The following is a 27,946-nucleotide window of genomic DNA, read 5'->3' on the forward strand; positions in this document are numbered from 1 at the left end:
CTTCTCCATTATATAGTTTGGGTTTGGAAACAACTGAAACCTGGGGTATTGTGTAAACAAACCCCTCCCACACACACAAGTTGGGTTGTAATTATTTTCCATTTTACAGGTAAGGTAACTGTCACCAAGTAGGGTAAGCTTTTCCCCATAAAAACTGGGCTGTTCTGTTGATATTGTAAACCCACTGGGTTTATAGGAGTGTGCCTGCCAGTTGAACAATGCAACAATGACCTCATTACATTTGACTTTTTAGTAATTTAGCAGACACTCTTATCCAGGGTGACTCAGTTAGTGCATTCATCTTAAGATTGCTAGGTGGGACAATCACATTTTTTATCTAAATGTCCTCATAAAGGAGTAGCCTAGCCTAGTATGATTCTTGCCCTATGAAGCCTACGGGAAAGTTTCACTATGATAGCACCCACCTCGGTCTCTTTTGGTGCCAATAGTATCCAGCTGCAGCTGACACTCATACATCCTATAGGCCTATGTCCCTGTCAGTGTGCACCACATTGTATCCATGACAGAAAAGCCCCTTCTGTAAAAATGTTCTCTAAATCAGCAGCAGGACATCCATCCCTGCAGCGATGCTGTCTGACCAGATGGATATCACTGAAATGATTTGAGAGGCTAAACTCTCACAGCTAGGAAAAGGCAGACAGACATTAAATGCCATGACAAACAATGAGTGGCAGCATAAACTTCCAACAGTACGGTGTACTCTATGCCTTAGATTCTAATGGTAATCGCCACAGAAATATACACAGTAGCTGAAAAAAGTGCGGAGAAGGATGTTGCATAAATTGTAATGATTTATTCCGTCACTCCTAATTTCAAAACATGGACAAAATTGCTCCGAAGATAATTTGACATAAATGTGAAATATATATGCTTTATTGTCAATCGAGACTTTGAAATGGCACATGACGTCAGGGTGTGTGAAGATTGACACAAATCGAAAACCTTGATTAGTTCTTTAATTTATATAAAAATGTAAGTTCTTATTTTTACTCTCAAATTACATATTTATGATTCAAAAAATGAGTTCAAGAAATGAATGCCTGTGTACAAAGCAGGTCATTGGACCCAACATTCTCATTCAGCAGGTAACAATTGCAACACTTTTCATTTTACAGGACCTTAAAACAGAAAATCACTGTATCAGTTTGTATTTACAAAGTGCAAGGAGACATATACTACATATGGGGAATCATTTTCAGCCCTTATCAGAAATAATCTTGAAACCAGAGAGTGATTCGATAACTCATTAAAGTTTAAAATCCCTAAACTGAAACTGTGCCAAAGCAATACAGTACATCTCCACTGAGAAAACAAAGGACTGTCAAAAGGCAGATGTTATGTATCAACGATAGACCTTGTGTAAATATGATAACAATCCCTCATTGGATGAGGAACAGCATCAAGATGCACTGTTTAGTGGGAGCTAATATGCTTATTTTATAACACTGGTAGCTGACATATCCAGTATCACAACTGAAAAGTGTTGATAGTCAAATGCGTTTTGGCTGAAATTTGATGGTACAGCGTCAGATTTCACCCTTTTGTAGAGGGTGTTCAATCAATAGAGGTAATATTAATTTGGCAACACTTAGCTATACACCAATAGAAAAACAACAAAATGTGTCAACTGTGCAAATAATAGCTGTTTACTAGTTTACGTGTTCTAGGTGATGATTATGACTGTTTCTTCTATCCTCTGACCTAGAGAATGACTACTCATTTTAAATACGGAAACAATGTATTTAAACCACGTCTCAATATAAAAAACACATTATAGACTGTGCAGTGTTTGGGGCCTTCATGGGGTCCTTCTGCGTGAGGTGGGGAGGGCATACATCTACATTGTTTTATGTAGTGGCAATGCACCCCTGCTAAATGCATATAGGTGAAACACTAGTGTGACTATGACCCGCTGGAGGATGTAATGTGATGTGATTCATAGCAGTTATCTAAATGTCCACCAGACTTTCTGTGACAAGAGAGCCGTCGGTCAACAGTCCTCAGAGAGACACTAGGCACATAAAAGCACTTTTTAACTCTCATCTGATGAAATGTGTTATAATGTGTTTTAAACGGTTTACAAAGAGTTCTCAATAACTCTCAATGTACACCAGAATCCTCTATCCTCAAAAAGGCACGGTGATATTCATCATCACGATGCACCTCGTAAACAAAATCAAAAGATACCCATAAACAAAAAAATAATGCATTGGTGAACAGTTGAAATAATACAGTCATTTATGTAAATTCTCTGTAGGGTTTCACCATAGTGAAAGACAACCAGACATACTGAAGTAGTCTATCTGTACTATGGCTCCAGGCCCTGGTCTCTGGCTGCAGCTTTTGGAGTCTGTAACTGCGGTGGGCTGGAATCTTTAAACAAGGTTGTACTCCTTCACATTGCATTAAAGAGTCTGTAACTGCGGTCGGCTAGAGTCTTTAAACCAGGTTGTACTCCGTAAAATTCAGCTGGATTCTTTAATCCAAGTTGTACTACCAGATTCAGCTGGAGCCTTTAAAACAGGTTGTACTCCTTCAGATTCAGCTGGAGCCTTTAAACCAGGTTGTACCTACTTAAGATTCAGCTGTAGCCTTTAAACCAGGTTGTACTCCTTCAGATTCAGCTGGAGCCTTTAAACCAGGTTGTACTACTTCAGATTCATCTGTAGCTTTTAAACCAGGTTGTACTACTTCAGATTCAGATGTAGCCTTTAAACCAGGTTGTACTACTTCAGATTCAGCTGGAGCCTTTAAACCAGGTTGTACTACTTCAGATTCAGCTGTAGTCTTTAAACCAGGTTGTACTCCTTCAGATTCAGCTGCAGAATGAAGTCCTTGACGGCGGCAAAGACAAATCGAATGTTCTCCGTGTCGGTGGCACAGGTGAAGTGGGAGTAGATTTTATCGCAATCTGGATTCAGGTCCACAAACATCTTCAAGATGAATTCTCTTCCTGCCTGTGGGTCCCGCTGGGGCCCTGAGGAGGAGGAGATATGATTAGTTATATGATTCATGAAATAATGGCACATCAGTTAATTTAACTCTTATATCAATCTAAACCAATATATTAAATATTGTTTCATATCTGGTGAAATGAACAAGGTATTGACCCAGCAGCACAGAGGGAGGGTGTTTGAAAGTGTACTGCCCACCGATTGTCTTAACTGGAACTGTGTGTGTGTGTGGTTTGAACATTGATTGTTTGCGAATCGCCTTCGGTGGCCACAGGGACCAAGAGGTTACAAATTGCACCGCCAAGGATCGATTACAGGCCATAAGGGGCAAGGTCTTGTAAATGGTGTTAGACGGCTGCATCATATACATACAATAGTTTATTTATGATGTGCATTGTATATATGGTTTATTTAGGGTGTTTTTATCTATAAAGTATACTGGTAATATGATACAGGGCCAGCGCAAGCACACCGTTTTTAAATTAGGTTTTATAGTAAAGACATGTAATTTAACTGTAAAAATATATTACCGTGTAATGTGGAATGAACACAACCAGTCATGATGTTGTCATCTGATTGTCAAACAAATTACTTAAAGTAGGTAGCCTTCGCACTTTTGTCCAAAATAATTCCAGCATCTGAACAGTGCATCTGGACAGTTCACCCCCCAACTTTCTCAAGTGGCTAAAACTATCTCACTGGAGAAAGCATCTGAGCGAGCGAAACAGCACCTACGCGAAACAGCACACCTCTGTCTTACTAGATGTAGCCAATGTACTGTATCTGGCGCTGTCTGACCCCCAATAAAGTATGACATGCTACTCCTTCATGGGGGGGGTCAAGTGCAAGTGCTGGTTCATTTGTTACTGTGCATTCAGAAAGTACACAAACCCCTTGACCAACAATGCAGTTCAAGAAAGAGTTAAGAAAATATTTACCAAATAAACTAAGTAAAAAAATAATAAAAAGTAACAATAAAATAACGAGTCAGATTTTTTTTATTTTATTAACTAGGCAAGTCAGTTGAGAACAAATTCTTATTTGCAATGACGGCCTACACCGGCCAAACCCGGACGATACTGGGCCAATTGTGCGCCGCCCTATGGGACTCCCAATAAAGGCCGGTTATGATACAGCCTGGATTCAAACCAGGGTGTCTGTAGTGACGCCTCTAGCACTGAGATGCAGTGCCTTAGACCGATGCGTCACTCGGGAGCCCCCAAATCATGTCCAATCAATTGAATTTACCACAGGTGGACTCCAATACATTTTTAGAAACATCTCAAGGATGATCAATGGAAACAGGATGCACCTGTGCTCAATTTCGAGTCTCATAGCAAAGGGTCTGAATACTTAAGTAAATAAGGTATATATGTTTTTTATTTTTAATACATTTTCAAAAAATTCAAAAAACCTGTTTTCTCTTTGTCATTATAGCGTTGTGTGTGTGTAGATTGACAAGGAAAAATGTGTATTTAACAGCTTAGAAGAAGGCTGTAATGTAACACAATGTGGAAAAGGTCAAGGGGTCAGAATACTTTCCGAATGCACTGTATATTGTACTTTTACATATATTGTACTTTTTAAAATCTAAATGTCCTCATAAAAGGAGTAGCCTAGCCTAGTATGATTCTGACCTATGAAGTCTACAGGAAAGTGTCACTATTAGAGCACCCACCCTGGTCTCTTTTGGTGCCAATAGTATCCAGCTGCAGCTGACACTCACATATCCTATAGGCCTATGTCCCTGTCAGTGTGAACCACATTGTATCGTAGACAGAAAAGCCCCTTCTGTAAATATGCAATTAGGGTTAAGTGCCTTGCTCAAGGGCACATCAGCAGATTTATTTCACTTAGTCCATTCAGGGATTTGAACCAGCAACATTTTGGTTTCTGGCCAAACGCTCTTAACCACTAGGTTTCACATACTGAGACAGAGGGGTGCTATTTTGTCGCCTTTCCTTCCAGTTCTCTGCTGCCAATAACTGGAACGAACTGCAAAAATCACTGAAGCTGGAGACCCATATCTCCCTCACTAGCTTTAAGCACCAGCTGTCAGAGCAGCTCACAGATCACTGCACATAGCCCATCTGTAAACAGCCCATCCAACTACCTCATCCCCATACTGTATTTATTTATTTATCTTGCTCCTTTGCACCCCAGTATCTCTACTTGCACAATAATCTTCTGCACATCTACCATTCCAGTGTCTAATTGCTATATTGTAATTACTTCGCTACCATGCCCTATTTGTTGCCTTACCTTACCTCATTTGCACTCACTGTATATAGATTTTTCTTTTTTCTACTTTATTGTTGACTGTATGTTTGTTTATTCCATGTGTAACTCTGTGTTGTTGTATGTGTCGAACTGCTGTGCTTTATCTTTGCCAGGTCGCAGTTGTAAATGAGAACTTGTTCTCAACTAACCTACCTGGTTGCATTGGTAGTTTATGATCACATTTAGCTGGTCCATGCAAATTGAGCTTGTCTTTCTTTCATTAAATACATTAAAAAAAGGAGTTCTTACCATCATATTCAGGGAAGTAATCCACCAGATGTGAGAACAAGATTTTCTCCTGCATTAAGTCAATCTTATTCAAGAATAGAATGATTGAGGAATCTTTAAACCACGGGTAGGTTATTATTGTCCTGAACAATGCTTTGCTTTCCTCCATTCGATTCTGTGGAAAGTAAAAAAAAACACAATGTTAGAGAGACAACCTGTATTTGCCCTTCTTTTGTTCTAACTCCATGTTCGTAAATTCAATCTGGAGTGCCAGTGTGTGCCCAGCGTGCGTAAATTAAGAGCGTTGTCATTGTCCATTTGTAAATTCACAGAGTTTCGCTCTTGGGGAGTCCGCTCTGGCTGAGGAGTAGGGCTGATCCAACCGCTCTGATATGGATCCAGATTCCTATCAAAAGGTTGAACATGCGTATCGTTACGATCCTAAGAAAATCCATACGTAAATTGTTAGGATTGTAAGAAAAGCTATGCTTGAAACATGAACGTAAGCGTGAAATTTTATCTGTTGTTTGGTTCTTATTTTTCAGAGTAAATAACTCACAGACACTTGAAGCTTGACCAAGCTTAATTCTTCCCAAAGGGTCGACACAGCTGTATTCAGACAAAAACATTTCTCACCATCATATATATATATATATATATATATATATATATATATATATATATATATATATATATATATATATATACACACACATACACACACTCCACTTCAGACACCCCTCTTCCTCTCCAATCCTTACATCTTATGGTTCGACAGGAAGAGGGTAACAGGATACTAAAACCATTATTTCTCCCTTCAGGGGATCTGACCTGTCCTCCTGACCTCAACCCCTCCTTCGCCTAATCCACAGATGTCCTCTTGTATCACCTATCGCACTCCCATGACTCTCTCCCGTCCACCCAGCACATTCCACAGCCACTCTGTCTTTCTACAGCTCTCACTCCTTTATGTACTATGCGTCTGATCGATCATATCTTTAATATCTCAATGGTCAATGTTTAGCCCAAATCCAACACTGTGAACATTCAAAAACCATGTTACGATTACGGACTAACATTTTAGGTTTTGCACTACTGCACTATTTTAGCACTACAGGGTGCACTACTGGGTGACCTGAAAAGTCATAGTCAATAAGATAATAATACTTTTAGCAAAAAAAAATCTTTCATTTACAATCTGTAGAAACTATGGAAAACTTTTGTGAAACAGCACAGTTTAAAAATATATGGCAAATAGTAAAGAAATATAAGGGAGGTGTTGAAAGGGGATAGAATGCAGGCGGACCATCAGATAATTGGCTTATACATTACTCTTACTGAATTTCCACGTAGGCGAGGATATTTGAATTTTAATCAAAGCCTATTGGATAATAACTTGTTTTTAAATAGGACAGAGGAATATATAACAGTTTTTTTTTTTTTTACATAACATGGGTACAGCAAATATGATTTTTCTATGGGACACTTTAAATGTTCCTTTAGAGGCCACGCAATTCAGTACTCATCTCTAAAAAGCAATTTTGGTTAAAGGGTTTTGAGCCCTGCAAAATGACCTCCAGCACGCCACAAATGTGCATGTGTCTGCTCAAACGGTCAGAAACAGACCCCATGAGGGTGATATGAGGGCCTGACGTCCACAGGTGGGGGTTGTGCTTTACAGCCCAACACCTTGCGGGACGTTTGGCATTTGCCAGAGAACACCAAGATTGGCAAATTCGCCACTGGCGCCCTGTGCTCTTCACAGATGAAAGCAGGTTCACACTGAGCACCTGTGACAGACGTGACAGTCTGGAGACTGGTGACCAAAACACCAAAACATCACTAGAGTGAAAGCACCGCCAGCATTCAAAAGTGACCAAAACATCAGCCAGGAAGCATAGGAACTGAGAAGTGGTCTGTGGTCACCACCTGCAGAACCACTCCTTTATTGGGGGTGTCTTGCTAATTGCCTATAATTTCCACCTGTTGTCTATCCATTTGCATAACAGCATGTGAAATTTATTGTCAATCAGTGTTGCTTCCTAAGTGGACAGTTTGATTTCACAGAAGTATGATTGACTTGGAGTTACATTGTGTTGTTTAAGTGTTCCCTTTATTTTTTTGAGCAGTGTATGTATAGACTTAGGGTGGAGTCATTAAAACTAGTTTTTCAACCACTCCACAAATTTCTTGTTAACAAACTAGTTTTGGCAAGTCGGTTAGGACAGCTACTTTGTCCATGACACAAGTAATATTTCCAAACAATTGTTTACAGACAGATTATTTCACTGTATCACAATTCCAGTGAGTCAGAAGTTTATATACACTAAATTGACTGTGCTTTTAAACAGCTTGGAAAATTCCAGAAAATTATGTCATGGCGTTAGAAGCTTCTGATAGGCTAATTCACATCATTTGAGTCAATTGCAGGTGTACCTGTGGAACGTACTTTGATGTGAAAAGTACAAATCAATCCCAGAACAGCCAAAGACCTTGTGAAGATGCTGGAGGAAACAAGTACAAAACATAACCTGAAGGGCTGCTCAGCAAGGAAGAAGCCACTGCTCCAAAACCGCCATAAAAAAAGCCAGACTACGGTTTGCAACTGCACATGGGGACAAAGATCATACTTTTTGGAGAAATGTGCTCTGGTCTGATCAAATAAAAATAGAACTGTTTGGCCATAATGACCATCGCTATGTTTGGAGGAAAAAGGGGAAGGCTTGCAAGCCGAAGAACACCATCCCAACCGTGAAGCACGGGGGTGGCAGCATCATGTGAGGGTGCTTTGCTGCAGGAGGGACTGGTGCACTTCACAAAATAGATGGCATCATGACAAAGGAAAATTATGTGGATATATTGAAGCAATCAGTCAGTAAGTTAAAGCTTGGTCGCAAATGGGTCTTCCAAATGGACAATGACCACAAGCATACTTCAAAGTTGTGGCAAAATGGCTTAAGGACAACAAAGTCAAGGAATTGAAGTGGCCATCACAAGGCCTGACCTCAATCCCATAGAAAATGTGTGGGCAGAACTGAAAAAGTGAGCAAGGAGGCCTACAAAACCCTTTGGTATTACCTGGATTTCCACATAAATTGGTGAAAACATGTGAACTGATCTTCCTCTAAGTCACAACATTAGACAAACACAGTGTGCTTAAACTAATAACACACAAATTGTTGTATTTTCCCTGTCTATATTGAAAACATAATTTAAACAGTATGTGAACCCCTAGGTTAATGACTTCTCCAAAAGAAAACTGAAGTCAGATGTCAGCTAACCTGGAGTCCAATCAATGAGAAGAGATTCGAGATGTTGGTTTGAGCTGCCCTGCAATATAAAAAACTCACCAAATGTGAGTTTGCTATTCACATGAAGCATTGCCTGATGTGAACCATGCCTCAAACAAAAGAGATCTCAGAAGACCTCAGAAGATTAAGAATTGTTGACTTGCATAAAGCTGGAAAGAGTTACAAAAGTATCTCTAAAAGTCTTGATGTTCATCAGTCCACAGTAAGACAAATTGTATATAATTGAGAAAGGTCAGCACTTTTGCTACTCTCCCTAGGAGTGGCCGTCCAGAAAAGATGACTGCAAGAGCACAGCGTGAATGCTCAATGAGGTTAAGAATAATCCTAGAGTGTTAGCTAAAGATTTGCAGAAATCTCTGGAACATGCTACATCTCTGTTGACGAGTCTACGATACGGAAAACACTCAACAAGAATGGTGTTCGTGGGAGGACACCATGGAAGAAGCCCCTGCTGTCCAAAAAAACATTGCTGCATGTCTTAAGTTCGCAAAAGAGCACCTGGATGTTCCAGCAAAATATTCTGTGGACAGATTAAACTAAATTTGAGTTGTTTGGAAGGAACACAACACTATGTGTGGAGAAAAAAAAGGCACGCCAACATCAAAACCTCATCCTAACTGTAAAGTATGATGGATGGAGCATCATGGTTTGGGCTGCTTTGCAGCGTCAGGGTCTGGACAACTGGCTTTCATCGACGGAAAAATGAATTCCCATGTTTATCAAGACATTTTTCAGGAGAATGTAAGGCTATCTGTCCACCAATTAAAGCTCAACAGAAGTTGGGTGATGCAACAGGACAATGACCCAAAACACAGTAGTAAATCAACAACAAAATGGCTTCAACAGAAGAAAATACGCCTCCTGGAGTGGCCCAGTCAGAGTCCTGACCTCAACCTGATTGAGATGCTGTGGCATGACCTCGAGAGCGGTTCACACCAGACATCACAAGAATATTGCTGAACTGAAACAGTTTTGTAAAAGAGGAATGGTTCAAAATTCCTCCTGACTGTTGTGCAGGTCTGATCCGCAACTACAGAAAACCTTTGGTTGAGGTTATTGCTGCCAAAGGAGGGTAACCAGTTATTAAATCCAAGGGTTCACAGTTTTTCCACCCTGTACTGTGAATGTTTACACGGTGTGTTCAATAAAGATATGAAACGTATCATTATTTGTGTGTTATTACTTTAAGCAGACTGTGTTTGTCTATTGTTCATGACCAATTTATGCAGAAATCCAGGTAAATCCTTAAGGGTTCACATAACTTTTCTTGCCACTGTATGTGATATCAACAGATAGGTATATTTTCTGGGTGATTTCTATATTGACCAGCTTTCATCAAGCTGCCCACTCAAGAAAAAGTTTTAAAAACTGGTTTGGGTTATCAGTCAACCTACCAGGGTAGTTAAAAACAGCATAGGAATGAAATCATCAACATGTATTGATCAGATCTTTACTAATGCTGCAGGAATTTGCTTGAAAGCAAGATCACAATATAGTTGCCATATCTAGGAAAACCAAAGTTCCAAAGGATGGGCCTAATTGTCATGTTCTGACCTTAGTTTTTTTATTATGTCTTTGTTTTAGTATGGTCAGGGCGTGAGTTGGGTGGGTTGTCTATGTTCCTTTTTCTATGTTTTGGGATTTCTGTGTTTGGCCTGGTATGGTTCTCAATCAGAGGCAGCTGTTTATTGTTGTCCCTGATTGAGAACCATATTTAGGTTGCCTGGTTTCACTTTTGAGTTACGGGTGATTATGTTTCCTGTGTCTGTACCACACGGGACTGTTTTGATTTTCGTTTGTTCATTTCACGTTGTTGTTTTGTATTTTTGTAGTGTTCAGTATTATTATTAAAATGGACACTTACCACGCTGCGTATTGGTCCGATCCTTGCTACTCCTCCTCAGAAGAGGAAAGCCGTTACAGTATCACCCACCACCAAAGGACCAAGCAGCGTGGTAACGGGCAGCAGCAGCAGCGATCTCAGGACTCCTGGGTGGCAAAGGACCCTGGGCACAGGCTGGGGAATATCGCCGCCCCAAGGCAGAGCTGGAGGCAGCGAAAGCTGAGAGGCGGCGGTATGAGGAGGCAGCACGGCAGTGCGGCTGGAAGCCCGAGAGGCAGCCCCAAAAATGTATTGGGGAGGGCACACGGGGAGTGTGGCTAAGTCAGGTAGGAGACCTGAGCCAACTCCCCGTGCTTACCGTGGAGAGAGATGGACCGGGCAGGCACCGTGTTATGCCGTGAGGCGCACGGTGTCCCCGGTGCGCAGGCATAGCCCGGTGCGATACATAGCAACGCCTCGTATCGGCCGGGCTAGAGTGGGCATCGAGCCAGGTGCCATAAAGCCGGCTCAGCACATCTGGTCTCCAGTGCGTCTCCTCGGGCCGGGGTACATGGCACCAGCCTTACGCATGGTGTCCCCGGTTCGCCAGCACAGCCCAGTGCGGGCTATTCCACCTCGCCGCAATGGCCTGGCTACGGGGAGCATTCAACCAGGTAAGCTTGGGCAGGCTCGGTGCTCGAGAGCTCCAGTGCGCCTTCACGGTCCGGTCTATCCGGTGCCATCTCCACGCACCAGCCCTCCGGGGGCAGCCCCCCGCACCAGGCAGTCTCTCCATCTCCTCCCGTCTGTCCTGAGCTGCCGGAGTCTCCCGTCTGTCCTGAGCTGCCAGAGTCTCCCGTCTGTCCTGAGCTGCCAGAGTCTCCCGTCTGTCCTGAGCTGCCAGAGTCTCCCGTCTGTCCTGAGCTGCCAGAGTCTCCCGTCTGTCCTGAGCTGCCAGAGTCTCCCGTCTGTCCTGAGCTGCCAGAGTCTCCCGTCTGTCCTGAGCTGCCAGAGTCTCCCGTCTGTCCTGAGCTGCCAGAGTCTCCCGTCTGTCCTGAGCTGCCAGAGTCTCCCGTCTGTCCTGAGCTGCCAGAGTCTCCCGTCTGTCCTGAGCTGCCAGAGTCTCCCGTCTGTCCTGAGCTGCCGGAGTCTCCCGTCTGTCCTGAGCTGCCGGAGTCTCCCGTCTGTCCTGAGCTGCCGGAGTCTCCCGTCTGTCCTGAGCTGCCGGAGTCTCCCGTCTGTCCTGAGCTGCCGGAGTCTCCCGTCTGTCCTGAGCTGCCGGAGTCTCCCGTCTGTCCTGAGCTGCCAGAGTCTCCCGTCTGTCCTGAGCTGCCGGAGTCTCCCGTCTGTCCTGAGCTGCCGGAGTCTCCCGTCTGTCCTGAGCTGCCGGAGTCTCCCGTCTGTCCTGAGCTGCCGGAGTCTCCCGTCTGTCCTGAGCTGCCGGAGTCTCCCGTCTGTCCTGAGCTGCCGGAGTCTCCCGTCTGTCCTGAGCTGCCGGAGTCTCCCGTCTGTCCTGAGCTGCCGGAGTCTCCCGTATGTCCTGAGCTGCCGGAGTCTCCCGTCCGTCCGGTGCTGCCGGAATCTCTCGTCCATTCGGGACCCGTGGCTTGGGTCCCCAGTCCGAGGTCGACGGCGAGGGTCGCCGCGTTAACGAGGCCACGGAGGCGGGCAAAGAGGCAGAGAAGGACTATGGTGGAGTGGGGTCCACGTCCCGCGCCAGAGCCGCCACCGCGGACAGCCACCCACCCAGACCCTCCCCTATAGATTTAGGTTTTGCGGCCGGAGTCCGCACCTTTGGGTGGGGGGGCGGGGGTACTGTCACGTGACCTTCGTTCTTTTATTATGTCTTTGTTTTAGTATGGTCAGGGCGTGAGTTGGGTGGGTTGTCTATGTTCCTTTTTCTATGTTTTGGGATTTCTGTGTTTGGCCTGGTATGGTTCTCAATCAGAAGCAGCTGTTTATTGTTGTCCCTGATTGAGAACCATATTTAGGTCACCTGGTTTCACTTTTATGTTGTGGGTGATTATGTTTCCTGTGTCTGTGTTTGTACCACACGGGACTGTTTCGATTTTCGTTTGTTCATTTCACGTTGTTGTTTTGTATTTTTGTAGTGTTCAGTATTATTATTAAAATGGACACTTACCACGCTGCGTATTGGTCCGATCCTTGCTACTCCTCCTCAGAAGAGGAAAGCCGTTATACATTATATTATACACAATATTAGTGTAAGAGGTCATACAAGAAGTTTTGTAGTGATTCCTATATTATTGATGTAAAGAATATGTTGGTCCGTGGTGTGTAATGAGGAGCAAACAGACACTGCACTTGACACATTTATGAAATTGCTTATTCCAGTTGCTACTACGCATGCGTCTTTTAAGAAAATGACTGTAAAAACTGTTAAATCCCCGTAGTGTCACGCCCTGGTCTAAGTATTTTGTGCTTTTCTTCATGTATTGGGTCAGGCCAGGGTGTGGCATGGGGTTTTTGTATTATGGTGTGTTTTGTCTTGGGGTTTTGGTGTGTATGTATTGGGATTGTAGCTAGTGGGGTTATCTAGCAAAGTCTATGGCTGTCTGGAGTGGTTCTCAATCAGAGGCAGGTGTTTATCGTTGTCTCTGATTGGGAACCATATTTAGGCAGACATATTCTTTGAGTTTGTCGTGGGTGATTGTCCTTAGTGTCGTTGTTCCTATCTCTTTATTTATTTACACAAGTATAGGCTGTTTCGGTTTTCGTTACGTTCTTTGTTTTGTAGTGTTTTGTGTTTATTCGTGTTTCACGTTGTTCATTAAACATGGATCGCAATCTACACGCTGCATTTTGGTCCGACTATCCTTCACACCTAGAATACCGTAACAGAATCACCCACCACAAACGGACCAAGCAGCGTGTCAACAGGCAGGAGCAGCCCAAAGAGGAGATGCGCTATAAGGATTTCTGGACATGGGAGGAAATCCTAAACGGAGAAGGACCCTGGGCTCAGCCTGGAGAATATCGCCGCCCCAAAGAAGAACTGGAGGCGGCGAAAGCGGAGAGGCGCCGGTATGAGGAGGCAACACGGCGACTCGGAAGGAAGCCTGAGAGTCAGCCCCAAAAATTTATTGGGGGGGGGGCTCAGGGAGAGTGTGGCAGAGTCAGGAGTCAGACCTGAGCCAACTCTCCCTGTTTATCGTGAGGAGCCAAGGAGGAGACCAGAACCAGAGCCGGTGTTGGAGGTGAGCGAAGCAGAGACTGTGAAGGAGTTAATGGGGAAATTGGAGGAGAGAGAAATGAGGGAGTTGCTGTGTTGGTGCTTTTTGCATGGAATTCGCCCGACAGAACGTGTCGGGGATTTGATGGCACCTGGGTTAGCGCTCCATACTCGTCCTGAGGTGCGTGTTAGTCGGCTGGTGAAGTTGGTGCCAGCCTCACGCACCAGGCCTCCTGTCCACATCCCTAGCCTTGCACGTCCTGTGCCAGCACTGCTCTCAAGATCTCCAGTACGCCTTCACGGTCTAGCCCATCCTGTGCCACCTCCACACTCCAGCCCTCCGGTAGCAGCTCCCCGCACCAGGCTTCCTGTGCGTGTTCTCGGTTCAGTACCACCAGTACCAGCACCACGCATCAGGCCTACAGTGCGCCTCGCCTCTCCAGCGCTGCCGGAGCCTTTCTCCTCTACAGCGCTGCTGGAGTCTCCCGTCTGTTCAGCGCTGCCGGAGCCTTTCTCCTCTACTGCGCTGCTGGAGTCTCCCGCCTGTTCAGCGCAGCCAGAGCCTCTCTCCTCTCCTGCGCTGCCGGAGTCTCCCGCCTGTTCAGCGCAGCCAGAGCTGCCAGCCTGCATGGAGCAGCCAGAGCTGCCAGCCTGCATGGAGAAGCCAGAGCTGCCAGCCGGCATGGAGCAGCCAGAGCTGTCAGTCTGCATAGAGCAGCCAGAGCTGTCAGTCTGCATGGAGCAGCCAGAGCTGCCAGCCTGCATGGAGCAGCCAGAGCTGTCAGTCTGCATGGAGCAGCCAGAGCTGTCAGTCTGCAAGGAGCTGCCAGTCTGCAAGGAGCTGTCAGTCTGTAAGGAGCTGCCAGTCTGCAAGGAGCTGCCAGTCTGCACGGAGCTGTCAGTCTGCAAGGAGCTGTCAGTCTGCAAGGAGCTGCAAGTCTGTAAGGAGCTGCCAGAGCTGCCAGTCTGTAAGAAGCCGCCAGAGCTGTCAGCCTACATGGAGCAGCCAGAGCCGCCAGTCAGCGTGGAGCAGCCAGAGCTGTCAGTCTGCAAGGAGCTGCCAGTCTGCAAGGAGCTGTCAGTCTGTAAGGAGCTGCCAGTCTGCAAGGAGCTGCCAGTCTGCACGGAGCTGTCAGTCTGCAAGGAGCTGTCAGTCTGCAAGGAGCTGCCAGTCTGTAAGGAGCTGCCAGTCTGCAAGGAGCTGCCAGTCTGCACGGAGCCGCCAGAGCTGCCAGTCTGTAAGAAGCCGCCAGAGCTGTCAGCCTACATGGAGCGGCCAGAGCCGCCAGTCAGCGTGGAGCAGCCAGAGCCGCCAGTCAGCATGGAGCAGCGTGTTTCACGTTGTTCATTAAACATGGATCGCAATCTACACGCTGCATTTTGGTCCGACTATCCTTCACACCTAGAAAACCGTAACACGTAGATTGATGAGGAATTTAAAAAGTTATGGGAGGGGGGAATAGGAGATGGGGGGTTGGGGGACATCTTCCCTCTTTCTTTCTACGTGTCCTTGGTTTGTAAACAAATTGACAACAAACTTTCAGCATGATTTTAGGGAAGGACATTCAACAAGCACAGCAGTTACACAAATTACTTATGATTGGCTGAGAGAAATTTATGATAAAACATTGTGGGGGCTGTTTTGTTAGCCTTCACTGCAGATTTTGACAATATCAATCATAGTTTGCTGCTGGCAAAACTACACCCCCTGCTACATTGTGGATAAAGAATGACCTGCCTAACAGAACACAGATGGTGTTCTTTAATGGAAGCCTCTCCAACATAATCCAGGTAGAATCAGGAATTCCCCAAGGCAGCTGTCTAAAGCCCATAACTTTTTTCAATCTTTACTAATGAATTCAAATCAAAGTTTATTTGTCACATGCGCCGAATACAACAAATGCTTATTTACTGGCTCTAACCAATGGTGGGGGAAAAAAAGGTGTGTGTGTAGGGCCAATTTAGGTAGTATGTACATGAATGTATAGTTAAAGTGACTATGCATATAAGATAAACAGAGAGTAGCAGCAGCATAAAAGAGGGGTTGGGGGGGCACACAATGCAACTAGCCCGGGTAACCATTTGGTTACCTGTTCAGGAGTCTTATGGCCTGGGGGTAAAAACTGTTGAGAAGCCTTTTTGTCCTAGACTTGGCACTCCGGTACTGCTTGCCATTCGGTAGTAGAGAGAACAGTCTATGACTGTGTTGGCTGGGGTCTATGACAATTTTCAGGGCCTTCCTCTGACAACGCCTGGTGTAGAGGTCCTGGATGGCAGGCAGCTTTACCCCAGTGATGTACTGGGCCGTACGCACTACCCTCTGTAGTGCCTTGCAGTCGGAGGCCGAGCAATTGCCACACCAGAAAGTGATGCAACCGGTCAGGATGCTCTCGATGTTGCAGCTGTAGAACCTTTTGAGGATCTCAGGACCCATGCCAAATCTTTTTAGTTTCCTGAGGGGGAATAGGCTTTGTCGTGCCCTCTTCACGACTGTCTTGGTGTGTTTGGACCAATCTAGTTTGTTGTTGATGTGGACACCAAGGAATTTGAAGTTCACAACCTGCTCCACTACAGCCCCGTCGATGAGAATGGGGACGTGCTCGGTGCTCCTTTTCCTGTAGTCCACAATTATCTCCTTAGTCTTGGTTACGTTGAAGGATAGGTTGCTATTCTGGAACCACCTGGACAGTTCTCTGTCCTCCTTCCTATAGGCTGTCTCGTCGTTGTCTGTGATCAGGCCTACACAGTTGTGTCATCAGCAAACTTAATGATGGTGTTGGAGTCGTGCCTGGCCATGCAGTCGTGGGTGAGTAGGGAGTACAGGAGGGGACTGAGCACGCACCCCTGGGGAGCTCCAGTGTTGAGGATCAGCGTGGCAGATGTGTTGCTACCTACCCTCACCACCTGGGGACGGCCTGTCAGGAAGTCCAGGATCCAGTTGCAGAGGGAGGTGTTTAGTCCCAGGTTCCTTAGCTTGGTGATGAGCTTTGAGGGTACTATGGTGTTGAACGCTGAGCTGTAGTCAATGAATAGCATTCTCACGTAGGTGTTCCTTTTGTCCAGGTGGGAAAGGGCAGTGTGGAGTGCAATAGACATTGCATCATCTGTGGATCTGTTTGGGCGGTATGCAAATTGGAGTGGGGTCTAGGGTTTCTGGGATAATGGTGTTGATGTGAGACATTACCAGCTTTTCATAGCACTTCAAGGCTACGGACGTGAGTGCTACAGGTCTGTAGTCATTTAGGCAGGTTGCCTTTGTGTTCTTGGGCACAGGGACTATGGTGGTCTGCTTGAAGCATGTTGGTATTACAGACTCAATCAGGGACATGTTGAAAATGTCAGTGAAGACACCTGCCAGTTGGTCAGCACATGCCCGGAGCACACGTCCTGGTAATCCGTCTGGCCCCGCAGCCATGTGTATGTTGAGCTGTTTAAAGGTCTTACTCACGTCGGCTACGGAGAGAGTGATCACAAAGTCATCCGGAACAGATGATGCTCTCATGCATGCCTCAGTGTTGCTTGCCTCGAAGCAAGCATAGAAGTAATTTAGCTTGTCTGGTAGGCTCGTGTCACTGGGTAGCTCGCGGCTGTGCTTCCCTTTATAGTCTAATAGTTTGCAAGCTCTGCCACATCCAATGAGCGTCGGTGCCGGTGTCGCATGATTCAATCTTAGTTCTGTATTGATGCTTTGCCTGTTTGATGGTTCGTCGCAGGGCATAGCAGGATTTCTTGTAAGCTTCTGGGTTAGAGTCCCGCACCTTGAAAGCGGCAGCTCGACCCTTTTGCTCAGTGCGAATGTTGCCTGTAATCCATGGCTTCTGGTTGGGGTATGTACGTACAGTCACTGTGGGGACGATGTCCTCAATGCACTTATTGATAAAGCCAGTGACTGATGTGGTGTATTCCTCAATGTCATCGGAAGAATCCCAGAACATGTTCCAGTCTGTGATAGCAAAGCAGTCCTGTAGTTTAGCATCTGCTTCATCTGACCATTTTTTTATAGACCGAGTCACTGGTGCTTCCTGCTCTATTTTTTGCTTGTAAGCAGGAATCAGGAGGATAGAGTTGTGGTCGGATTTATGGAGATCGAGGGAGAGCTTTGTACGAGTCTCTGTGTGTGGAGTACAGGTGATCTAGAATTTTTCTCCCTCTGGTTGCACATTTAACATGTTGATAGAGATTTGGTAGAACTGATTTAAGTTTCCCTGCATTAAAGTCTCCATCCACTAGGAGCGCCGCCTCTGGGTGAGTGGTTTCCTGTTTGCTTATTTCCTTATACAGCTGACTGAGTGCGGTCTTAGTGCCAGCATCTGTCTGTGGTGGTAAATAAACAGCCACGAAAAGTATAGCTGAGAACTTTCTAGGCAAATAGTGTGGCCTGCAATTTTTCACAATATACTCTGCTTCAGGTGAGCAAAATCTAGAGACTTCCATAGATTTCGTGCACCCGCTGTTGTTTACAAATATGCACAGACCACCCCCCGTCTTACCGGAGTGTGCTGTTCTATCCTGCCGGTGCAGCGTGTATCCCGCTAGCTGAATATCCATGTCGTCGTTCAGCCACTATTCCGTGATGCATAGAATATTACAGTTTTTGATGTCCCGTTGGTAGGATATTCGTGATCTTACCTCGTCTAGTTTAGTGTCCAATGATTGCACGTTGGCGAGTAATATTGACGGTAACAGTAACTTTCCTAGTTGCCTTCTGCGGGTCCGGACGAGGCACCCGGCTCTTTGTCCTCAGCATTGCTTCCTTTTGCGAATAATTGGGATGTCTGCCCTGTGGGGTGTTTGGAGAATATCATGTGAGTCCTGCTTGTTGTTGTGGTTGTTGTTGTTGAAGAAATCTTTGTCTAATCCGAGGTGAGTGATCGCTGTCCTGATATCCAGAAGCTCTTTTCTTCCGTAAGATACGGTTACAGAAACATTATGTACAAAATCATTTACAAATAACGCAAATTGCCACTGGCTTTGAGGAAAGCCAGAGTGTCTATGTATGCGGATGACTCAACAGTATACATGCTACTACGCAGTAGTAGTCAGCTACTACTGCGACTAAAATTACTGCTACACTTAACAAAGAGTTGCAGTTAGTTTCAGAGTGGGTGGCAAGGAATAAGTTAGTCCTAAATATTTCTAAAACTAAAAGCATTGTATTTGGGACAAAATCATTCACTAAAGCCTAAATCTTACCTAAATCTTGTTATAAATAATGTGGCAATTGAGCAAGTTGAGGTGACTAAACTGCTTGGAGTAACCCTGGATTGTAAACTGTCATGGTGAAAACATATTGATACAACAATATCAATGGGGAGAAGTATGTCCATGATAAGGTGCTGCTCTGCCTTCTTAACAGCACTGTCAACTAGGCTGGTCCTACAGGCCCTAGTTTTGTTGCACCTGGACTACTGTTCAGTCATGTGGTCAGGTGCCACAAATAAGGAAAATTGCAATTGGTTCAGAACAGGGCAGCACGGCTGGCCCTTGGACGTACACAGAGAGCTGATATTAAATAGTTGCATGTCAATCTCTCCTGGCTCAAAGTGGAGGAGAGATTGACTTCATCACTGCTTGTATTTATGAGAGGTATTGACATGTTGAATGTACAAGCTGTCTTTTTGAACTACTGGGGCACAGCTCAGACACCCAGGCATACCCCACGTCACAAGAGGTCTCTTTATAGTCCCCAAGTCCAGAACAGACTGTGGAAGGCGTACAGTACTACATTAAGCTGACTACATGGAACTCTATTCCATATCAAGTAACTCATTCAAGCAGTAAAATTTGATTTAAAAAACTGATAAAAAAAACACCTGATGGAACAGCGGGGACTGTGAAGCAACACAAACATTGGCACAGACACACACACACACACATACACACACACGATAACATACTTACTATACACACACATACACATGGATTTGGTACTGTATATATGTGGTAGTGTCACGACTTCTGCCGAAGTCGTTTCCTCTCCTTGTTCGGGCGGTGCTCGGCGTTCGACGTCACCGGTCTTCTAGCCATCATTGATCCATTTTTCATTTTCCATTGGTCTTGTCTTGTCTTCCCACACACCTGTTTTCAATCCCATTCATTACCTGTTGTGTATTTAACCCTCTGTTTCCCCTCATGTCTTTGTCAGAGATTGTTTATTGTCAGTGTAGTGTTTTTGTTGTATAGGTGCGCGACGGGTCTTCGTACCCATATTTGTTTATGTTCTTTTCCTGTTTAGTGTTATGGAGCATGTTACTATGACATTATTAAAAGACTTCATTTTACACTCCGTTTGACTCTCCTGCGCCTGACTTCCCTGCCACCCATACACATATGCCTGACAGGTAGTGGTGAAGTAGGGGACTGAGAGCACACAGTCTGTGATGTTTTTAAAATCGTATAAACTGCCTTCATTTTGCTGGACCCAAGGAAGAGCTGCCTTGGAAGCAGCTAATGGGGATCCATAATAAATACAAATACAAATTTTGAAGCTGATCTACCCCCTAAAAAAACTTTTTGGAACAGATCTTGTGTTGCAATTCTGACATACAATAATACCTTTCAGAGTTTGGCAATTTCATCTCACCAACAAAAAAAACGTACACCTATGAGAAGTGCTACCCAAACATGCATAACACAGTATAAAAACAATGGAAGTCAGGGAGACCGGAAAGACGTATCCTGCACGTTTTCAAGTTAAAAGTCTCCATTCTCTATTACTCCTCAGTTGAGTTTACTTCACATTTAGGTAGCTCATGTAATAGATTTGTTTGCCAGCGTGAGTCTAGATAATACTAGCTGTATTATGCCTAAAACAGTAAAGTTTCAGTCTGCTAGGTGTATCTCTACAGCATGGGCATATCTCTGGGTGACGTGGACATCCCCATGCATACACCTTATCAAAATACGACTAATTCAATATTGCACCATCCCATTCTCTGGACTCTGTCTGCAATCATAACCAGTAGTATCTACCAGGAATAATGAAACATAGAACAAGAATAGATGCTTGGTGAATCTATGAATTATGTATGACCACTGGAGTTTTTGCCACTCAAAATCTTGCTAAAGCATATTCTGTAGAAGGGGTTAATATACATTTAAAATAATTGGACATGATTAATATGAATCGGGTCATGAACATACAGTTCACTCAAAGTATTCAGATCCGTTCATTTTTTCCACATTATTCTTATTCTAAAATGGACTAAATAGTTTTTTAAATCTCAACACAATACACTATAAAGACAAAGCAGAATCAGGTTTTTAGACCATTCTAACCAGTACTTTGTTGAAACACCTTTGGTGTTTCTCCCATTCTTCTCTGCAGATCCTCTCAAGCTCTGTCAGGTTGGATGGGGAGCATCGTTGCACAGCTATTTTCAGGTCTCTCCAGAGATGTTTGATCGGGTTCAAGTCCAGGTTCTGGCTGGGCCACTCAAGAACATTCAGAGTCTTGTCCCAAAGCCACTCCTGCATTGTCTTGGCTATGTGCTTAGGGTCGTTGTCCTGTTGGAAGGTGAACCTTCACCCCAGTCTGAGGTCCTGAGCGCTCTGGAGCTGGTTTTCATCAAGGATCTCTCTGTACTTTGCTCCGTTCATGTTTCCCTCAATCCTGACTAGTCTCCTAGTACCTGCCACTGAAAAACATCCCACAGCATGATGCTGCCACCACCATGCTTCACATAGGGATGGTATTGACCATTTTAGGATAAGGCTGTAACGTAACAAAATGTGGAAAAAGTGAAGGGGTCTGAATACTTCCCAAATGCACTCTATGTACTTTGAAATTAACAAGAGAGAGGTTAAACGTAGGCTAAGTCTGGCATAAGCTTATTCCCCACACTTTACAATAACTCTGTTGCAATGGTTTTAGGTAGTCTCCTCATAGGCTATTCCCTCCATCACAATGCTGCTGCCCAGTTGAAGAGCTTGTGATCTCCATGCAGCACCACGCTCCTTCAGAAAAGCACCGCTCATCCTCAGAACATGCCCTTCTGGAGGCATTCAGCCATAGAGTCATTATACCCTCATGTAGGCCTATTTGCCTACTAGCCAAATAAATTGCAGAGCATGCATGATGGGTGACACTCGTCATTCCAACATATTTGAACATTTAATTCATCCTTCATTCAGTTCAGTCAGTCAGTATGTCATCCATTCTGTCATTTGTCTGAGTTTCAATAGGAACTAAATCAAAGAGAATAGAACAGTCTTATCCATTTGTATATTGAAATGAATGTGTATTCAAAATGATCTAAATTCTCCAAAGTTCTTTACCCTATCACTTTAATAATTCAATGTTTAATTTAGGCCTATCAACAAAAACAAAACAAAATAGGCAATTCGACTTGTAGGCATTGCAATTTAGGCTATCATTTTGGGTACTGGTGTTTTGCAGAATAATGTTAGAATAATTTTGTGTTTTATAACTGTTTATATTATAAGGCTCCCTTTAAAAAGAGACCCTAGCTCACAGGCCTCTAAATACATTCAAAAAAATAGTTGAAGAAGCACGTGCAGTGGCTGATAGAGAAAACAGATCTGGCAATAAGAATAGACTATAGATAGTCTTGACCATTTGGGACTCCTTGGCTATTTCGCTCAGGACAGGTTATAGCCAAGACTTTATTTATTGATATGGATATAACCTCTGTGTGATGGGGTTGTGCAATGCAAATGGCTATAACAAGCCTACATGCAGAGTGGAATTCACAAATATAACACTCAAAATGCCTAATATAAGGCCTACAGTCCGTGCTCCCAAATACTGGAAAAGGTGTGATTCATTAGTTTACATGATCACCACAATATCCCCACAGGGCTATAAAAATAAATGATGCAATTATATGGCCATTAAATAACACACAACAGCATGGCATATTTATATAGTGGGATAGGCCTAGCATAAATCATATATACTTTCTATTTTGCATCTCAGGCGGTTATTCTAGACAAGGCTCTTCTGTGTCTTTATCACAAGTAATTTGTTGAAGGCCCAAGACTATACTACGCCATCTACTGATATAACGTTGTTATTGAATGCAGTTCTAAAACAAGCTCTAGACTTTTATTTTGGAAATGAAAGCGGAAGCTGCAAACCCTAAAGTCTGGGCTAAAGTTGCTTGATTGACTAGCTACATTCGGTTCATGTCCTTTGCAGATGCCACATTACTGACAAAAGTTTGTACCGATAAAAAAGATTTGTAACCAAGGGAAACGTAAAGTAAGAATTGAACGTGTAAATGTTAGTTCATAGTCGTAACACGTTTACAGATGTATTTTAACATTTACGTTTCATTTTTCACGCTTGGCTTTTCTTACGATCCTAATGATATGTACGTTCAACCGTTTGGCAGGTATCTGGCTCCATATTCTGACCTCACAACAGCAGTCAAGCATCCAAGCTAACTGGCTAATGTTGGCTAGCTTACTAGCTACTTCCAGACACAAATGAGAGAACACCTCACTCTGAGCATTTTACTCGCCCTAGCAGAGCTTGTTAGGCTGTTTTCATGTTACCCAGAGTGTTGGTGACTGTTACTGTGCTGCTGGACCCAGTGTTCTACACAGTCAGTGTGGACAATTACTTTGCAGTGATTGTGCATGATGCAAATACTGTAGAAAAACAGCCCTTGTGTTTGTTCCAAGAATCATTACAGTGACTGAAGGGCTCCCCCTGCAGGTGAACACTAAGCACAACCCCTGAGCTGGTCAAAGTCCAGTTCAAATGTCCAGTTTAAAACTTTGGGAGCATTCAAACAGTGTGTGGGGTATTCTCCTTCTTTTTCTCTGAGAACACGTAGCCTGGTCCCAGATCTGTACGTGCATTTAGCCAACTCCTACGACTATAGGAGTTGTCATACAACAATAATCAGAGGGGTTGGCTAAAGTACAGATCTGGGCACAGGCGAAGTCTAACTCCAACCCTATGGCGGAGTGTGAATGGATATCAGCTGAGGCAGACAGGCGTTGGGCTCCGGGAAAATCTGGGTCATCTTCACATAACTGGTTTGGGCTGATTCAACATTTAGCAGTGGAACAATGTGCCTCTGTGTTCAGACTGACTAGGTGATTATCTCTCTCCTGGATCCTCTCCTCCACTAGCAGAGATCCAGTCATAAAGAGATAGCAAGAGGGAGAGAGTTTGGCCAACTTTCTAGTACAATGCCATGTATCTCTGTCTCTAAGCATTCAAACAATCCATTCATACGTTCAAGCAGCTCAGTTAGGTAGCTCGGTTTAGAATTGTCATTATTCAGCGGATTGTCATTGGTCAGTATTGTCCAGGAGGTGCCAACATGGCTGCCGTGGATTTTAGGAGCACCATGTCCTCTAAGAACACCATCGTGCATTGGACTGTTGAAAGTGCAATGACCAAACTCACCTCATTGTCAGATTCTACCAGGACCTGGTCGTATTCACTGAGAGCCACCAGGAACATGATGGAGGTGACATTCTCAAAGCAGTGGATCCATTTCCGCCTCTCGGACCTCTGGCCACCCACATCCACCATTCTGAGAACAGCAGCACAGCACCATGAGGTTTAGGGGCAACTCTCAACAGGCAGGTATAGAGAACACAGAGTTCTAATGGGTTATGATGAGTTATTACATTAACATCAATATGTACTGTACTGAAAAGCATGGAGATGGAGAAACATCCATTTGTATTTGAATAATTCAAAATGGAGTCTTTTAATACCAATTACTTTTCTAGGATCATCTTGATCAATTGTGTTCAGCAGACAGGGATGGAATAGTAGGCTATGTGGATGTTTACCTGAAGACCACACTCTGGAGGTCAAAGGGGTACTCTATGATGCCTGTGGTAGGGACCCTGACCCTGAGCACGTCTTGCTGGGTCGGGACATAAGATGACTCAGCTATACGGTCCAGTGCATTCAAGTAGCTGAAAGGGCATGAGAGAAATGGGGTTATTTATTATTATTATTATCATCATCATGTTAACAGTTCTGTTACTTATTAGGTCACTTTTCAGAAAAACACAGAAGTCTTAAAATACAGATCTTTCAGCTGACCATCACAATAGCAATCAATCTGGCCATTGGATCGCGTTATTGTTTACCTGAATCTGCACAGCCTTTTATGCCTGAGATGTAACTGGCATTGGACACAGTGGAAACTATTTGGGAAGAGTGTGGGGAGTAGTCACTGGTCTGTGTCCACTCACTATTTGGCAATCTAAACTAGAGGTTTGGTATTGGTTTACTCACTATTTGGCAGAGTCTGAGAGCTGGTATTCCCTCTTCCGATCGTAGCATTCCTGGATCCCTGGGTCATTCCATAGACTCTTAATGGCGTCAACATACGGATTTGTAAACATTGTGACCTTCTCTACATCCACTTCAATGACAATATTTGCATGGCCCTGAAATAGGAGAGAGAAAGAGAAGGGGAAAGAGATCATTACATAAGAGACCTAGAGAGGTATTTGTCTGAGTGATCATGTTTATTGTAAATGGAAGCCAAAGAATTGTGTTAGCTTGGCCTCAGACCTATCTAGAATTTAAATGTGTGTTAGTGCGTGGCAGTTAGCACATAGCTGTGAGGTAGTGAATTTGTATGATTACTAGGCCCCATATGGTGGCTTTAAGGTAAGGGATAGAGAGCTACGTGATTAAGCAACGTAATTTTGTCTCTCTTGTGGCATATTGGTCCCAGGAGTTGCCCTACTTTACGTGTGTGCCAACAGTCAACCACATGTGTACCTTTTACAAGGCCTTCACTCTGTCATCCTGCTCAAGTAACTAATGACATCATCAACTAGGCAGAAAGTAAATACAGATATCATAACGACATCACCTGATCCTTCACTACAATCCTCACAGAGACTCAGAGACTGTAGAAACAAATAAAAGGTCTGTACAAACATGGGCCTAGCCAGGTCCGGAGGTTTTTCTGACAATGAAAAGCTTCTAGCCTAGAGGCTATAACTAAAGCCTAAAGTGTTTCCAGAGTGGTGTCAAGGTGTGGAAAAACTCAAAATGTTGGCAAAAAAAACAGGCAAAGTTGGTATAAATGGAACAACAGAAGGGTCACCTGGTTGTCTTCACACTTGTAAGGGATTTGGAGGGTCTCCATAGCATGGATCATGGACTGCATGGCAGTGAAGATGTTCTGGTACACCAGCTTGGTGAAGCCTCGCTTGTCCTCCTCGGAGTAGCCCGTCCCATGGATGATCCTCATCTGCTTGATGAAGGTGCTCTTCCCACTCTCACCAGTCCCTGGGAAGAAAAAGCTCAGAGATTAACTCCGTTTGACTTTTAAATTACCCACACAGTAGCCTGCCACTGCTGATGAAAGCCAATGCACATTTTAGGCTTATTATAGAGTGTCATTTTTATATTGTCAATTTGATGGACACGCGACATGTAGATTAAACTATTGCTGAGTAACCCAAACATTTTGATTGAATACAATTTTTCAACTTTGTTTTGGCCATGGAATGTTGATACAACAGTTTCAGGGTGTGGTCTATTGTGTGTTGTATCTGTCACAGGAACATATTTCTGATCTCCGAACCTAAATGGACAGTGATCCATGACAATAATTTATTGATTTCTAAGAAATGTGGCCCCTATGCAATTAATCAACCTAACGTTTATAGTAGCAATGGTCACCCTTCCTTAGTCACCTAACAAATTACATGAGCCTGGTTGCTGTCGACATTCTTTCCTTGAGTTATAACTTATTTTGCTCCCAGCAGGGTGACAGTTGTGAGCTGGATGTGTGAACTTAATAAATTATTCTACATATTTAAGTTATATAAACATCACAGAGTACCAAAGACATTACACTACATTAAACATAACGGATAAGCCTGGTGGGAGGAGCTACATGAGGACAGGCTCATTGTAATGGCTGGAATGGAATAGATGGAAATGAGTCAAACATGTGGTTTCCATATGTCTGATGTGTTTGATAACTTTCCAAATATTCCATTCCAGCCATTACAATGAGCCCCTCCTCCTACAGCTCCTCCCACAAGCCTCTGAAACATTGTTTTCTTGGCAATATCTCAAATAAATTCAAATTGCCAGGCAATGTTTTTTTTTTATAGGCATGTGCATTGAAATAACAGATACAATGTGCACTGATAGAGTCAGTGATATTATGAACATGTTTCAAATAATGATACAATGTCATATTAGTGCTTTGAGTGGTAATTAGAACTGTGATCGTTGGTTTACCGAGAAGCAACAGCTTAAACTCGCGGCGCGAGTCTTTCTTGTCCCGGCGAAGCTGTCTTTCGATCTCGTCGTTGATCCGTCGAGCCTCCTTTCCCTCTTCGCTGAGGCAACAGGCCCCTACGGAGCCCAGAGTCATGACTCTCTTGATAACACTTACTTTTGGGGTCGAGGAGGTAGGCCTATATTCCAAAGTGAAATTAAATTTAAATTAAAAAATGTTAAGGCGATAAACATTGTCACTTTGTTAAATAAATTGTTATATTTAACTAAAATAAATGTCCTCCCTCAACACTGACTGAATTCTCTATCTACAGTGCCATGCATAGCCTACGCTCTAGAGTCCACAGTAAAAGCCAAGCGTAATAATGCGAATACAATTCCCAGAAACTGATTGAACCTTTGGCAGAAACAGACCACTTGTTATTTTATATTTATATAAACTACGGTCCCATTACGAAATGCAATAGGAGCCAATCCGTTGGGAGAATGAATAATGAAATAGCAACATGTAAACAGAAAAGCAAATCTTTACCTCCAATAGTTGAACTCCGGGTGTGGTGAGTGAATATGGCGGACTTTTACTCCATATCACCATAAATGTATAAAAAACGAAATTCCATTATTCCACAGGAGTAACAAAAAATAATCCCATACCACAATATGTTCCTTTTGAATTTGTCTTCATTGAAGATGCATTGCTTAACGTTATATTTTTTCTATTGTCCCCTTTGCTTGTCCCATCTGTAATTTCATTAGGTACAGAATACAGTGTACTCTGACTGGACCCTATGTGAACCTAGCAGCAAAAAGGCAAGGAGCCATAAAAATAAAAGTGCTCTACACAGTAAAACATTTTCTTCATATTCATCCACCATTTTGTCATTCTTCTTCAACATCACTCATCCTTGCCTTTATTTACGTTTTTCT

General features: G+C 43.8%; 1 protein-coding gene across 1 annotated transcript; it reads right to left on the reverse strand.

Moving 5' to 3' along the window:
• Window positions 1-799: 799 nt before the first annotated feature.
• On the reverse strand, window positions 800-27,814 carry LOC112257435 (guanine nucleotide-binding protein G(q) subunit alpha). Its single transcript, XM_024430986.2, has 8 exons — window positions 27,552-27,814; window positions 27,020-27,198; window positions 25,869-26,053; window positions 25,043-25,197; window positions 24,589-24,717; window positions 24,194-24,323; window positions 5,505-5,658; window positions 800-2,998 (listed from the first exon to the last, which is right to left on the reverse strand). The coding sequence occupies exons 2-8, from the start codon at window positions 27,153-27,155 to the stop codon at window positions 2,811-2,813; spliced, it is 1,077 nt and encodes a 358-aa protein (XP_024286754.1). The 5' UTR covers window positions 27,156-27,198; window positions 27,552-27,814; the 3' UTR covers window positions 800-2,810.
• Between the last annotated feature and the right edge of the window lie 132 nt (window positions 27,815-27,946).

This window comes from Oncorhynchus tshawytscha, linkage group LG09, assembly GCF_018296145.1.
Source record: "Oncorhynchus tshawytscha isolate Ot180627B linkage group LG09, Otsh_v2.0, whole genome shotgun sequence".
Classification (NCBI taxonomy): domain Eukaryota; kingdom Metazoa; phylum Chordata; class Actinopteri; order Salmoniformes; family Salmonidae; genus Oncorhynchus; species Oncorhynchus tshawytscha.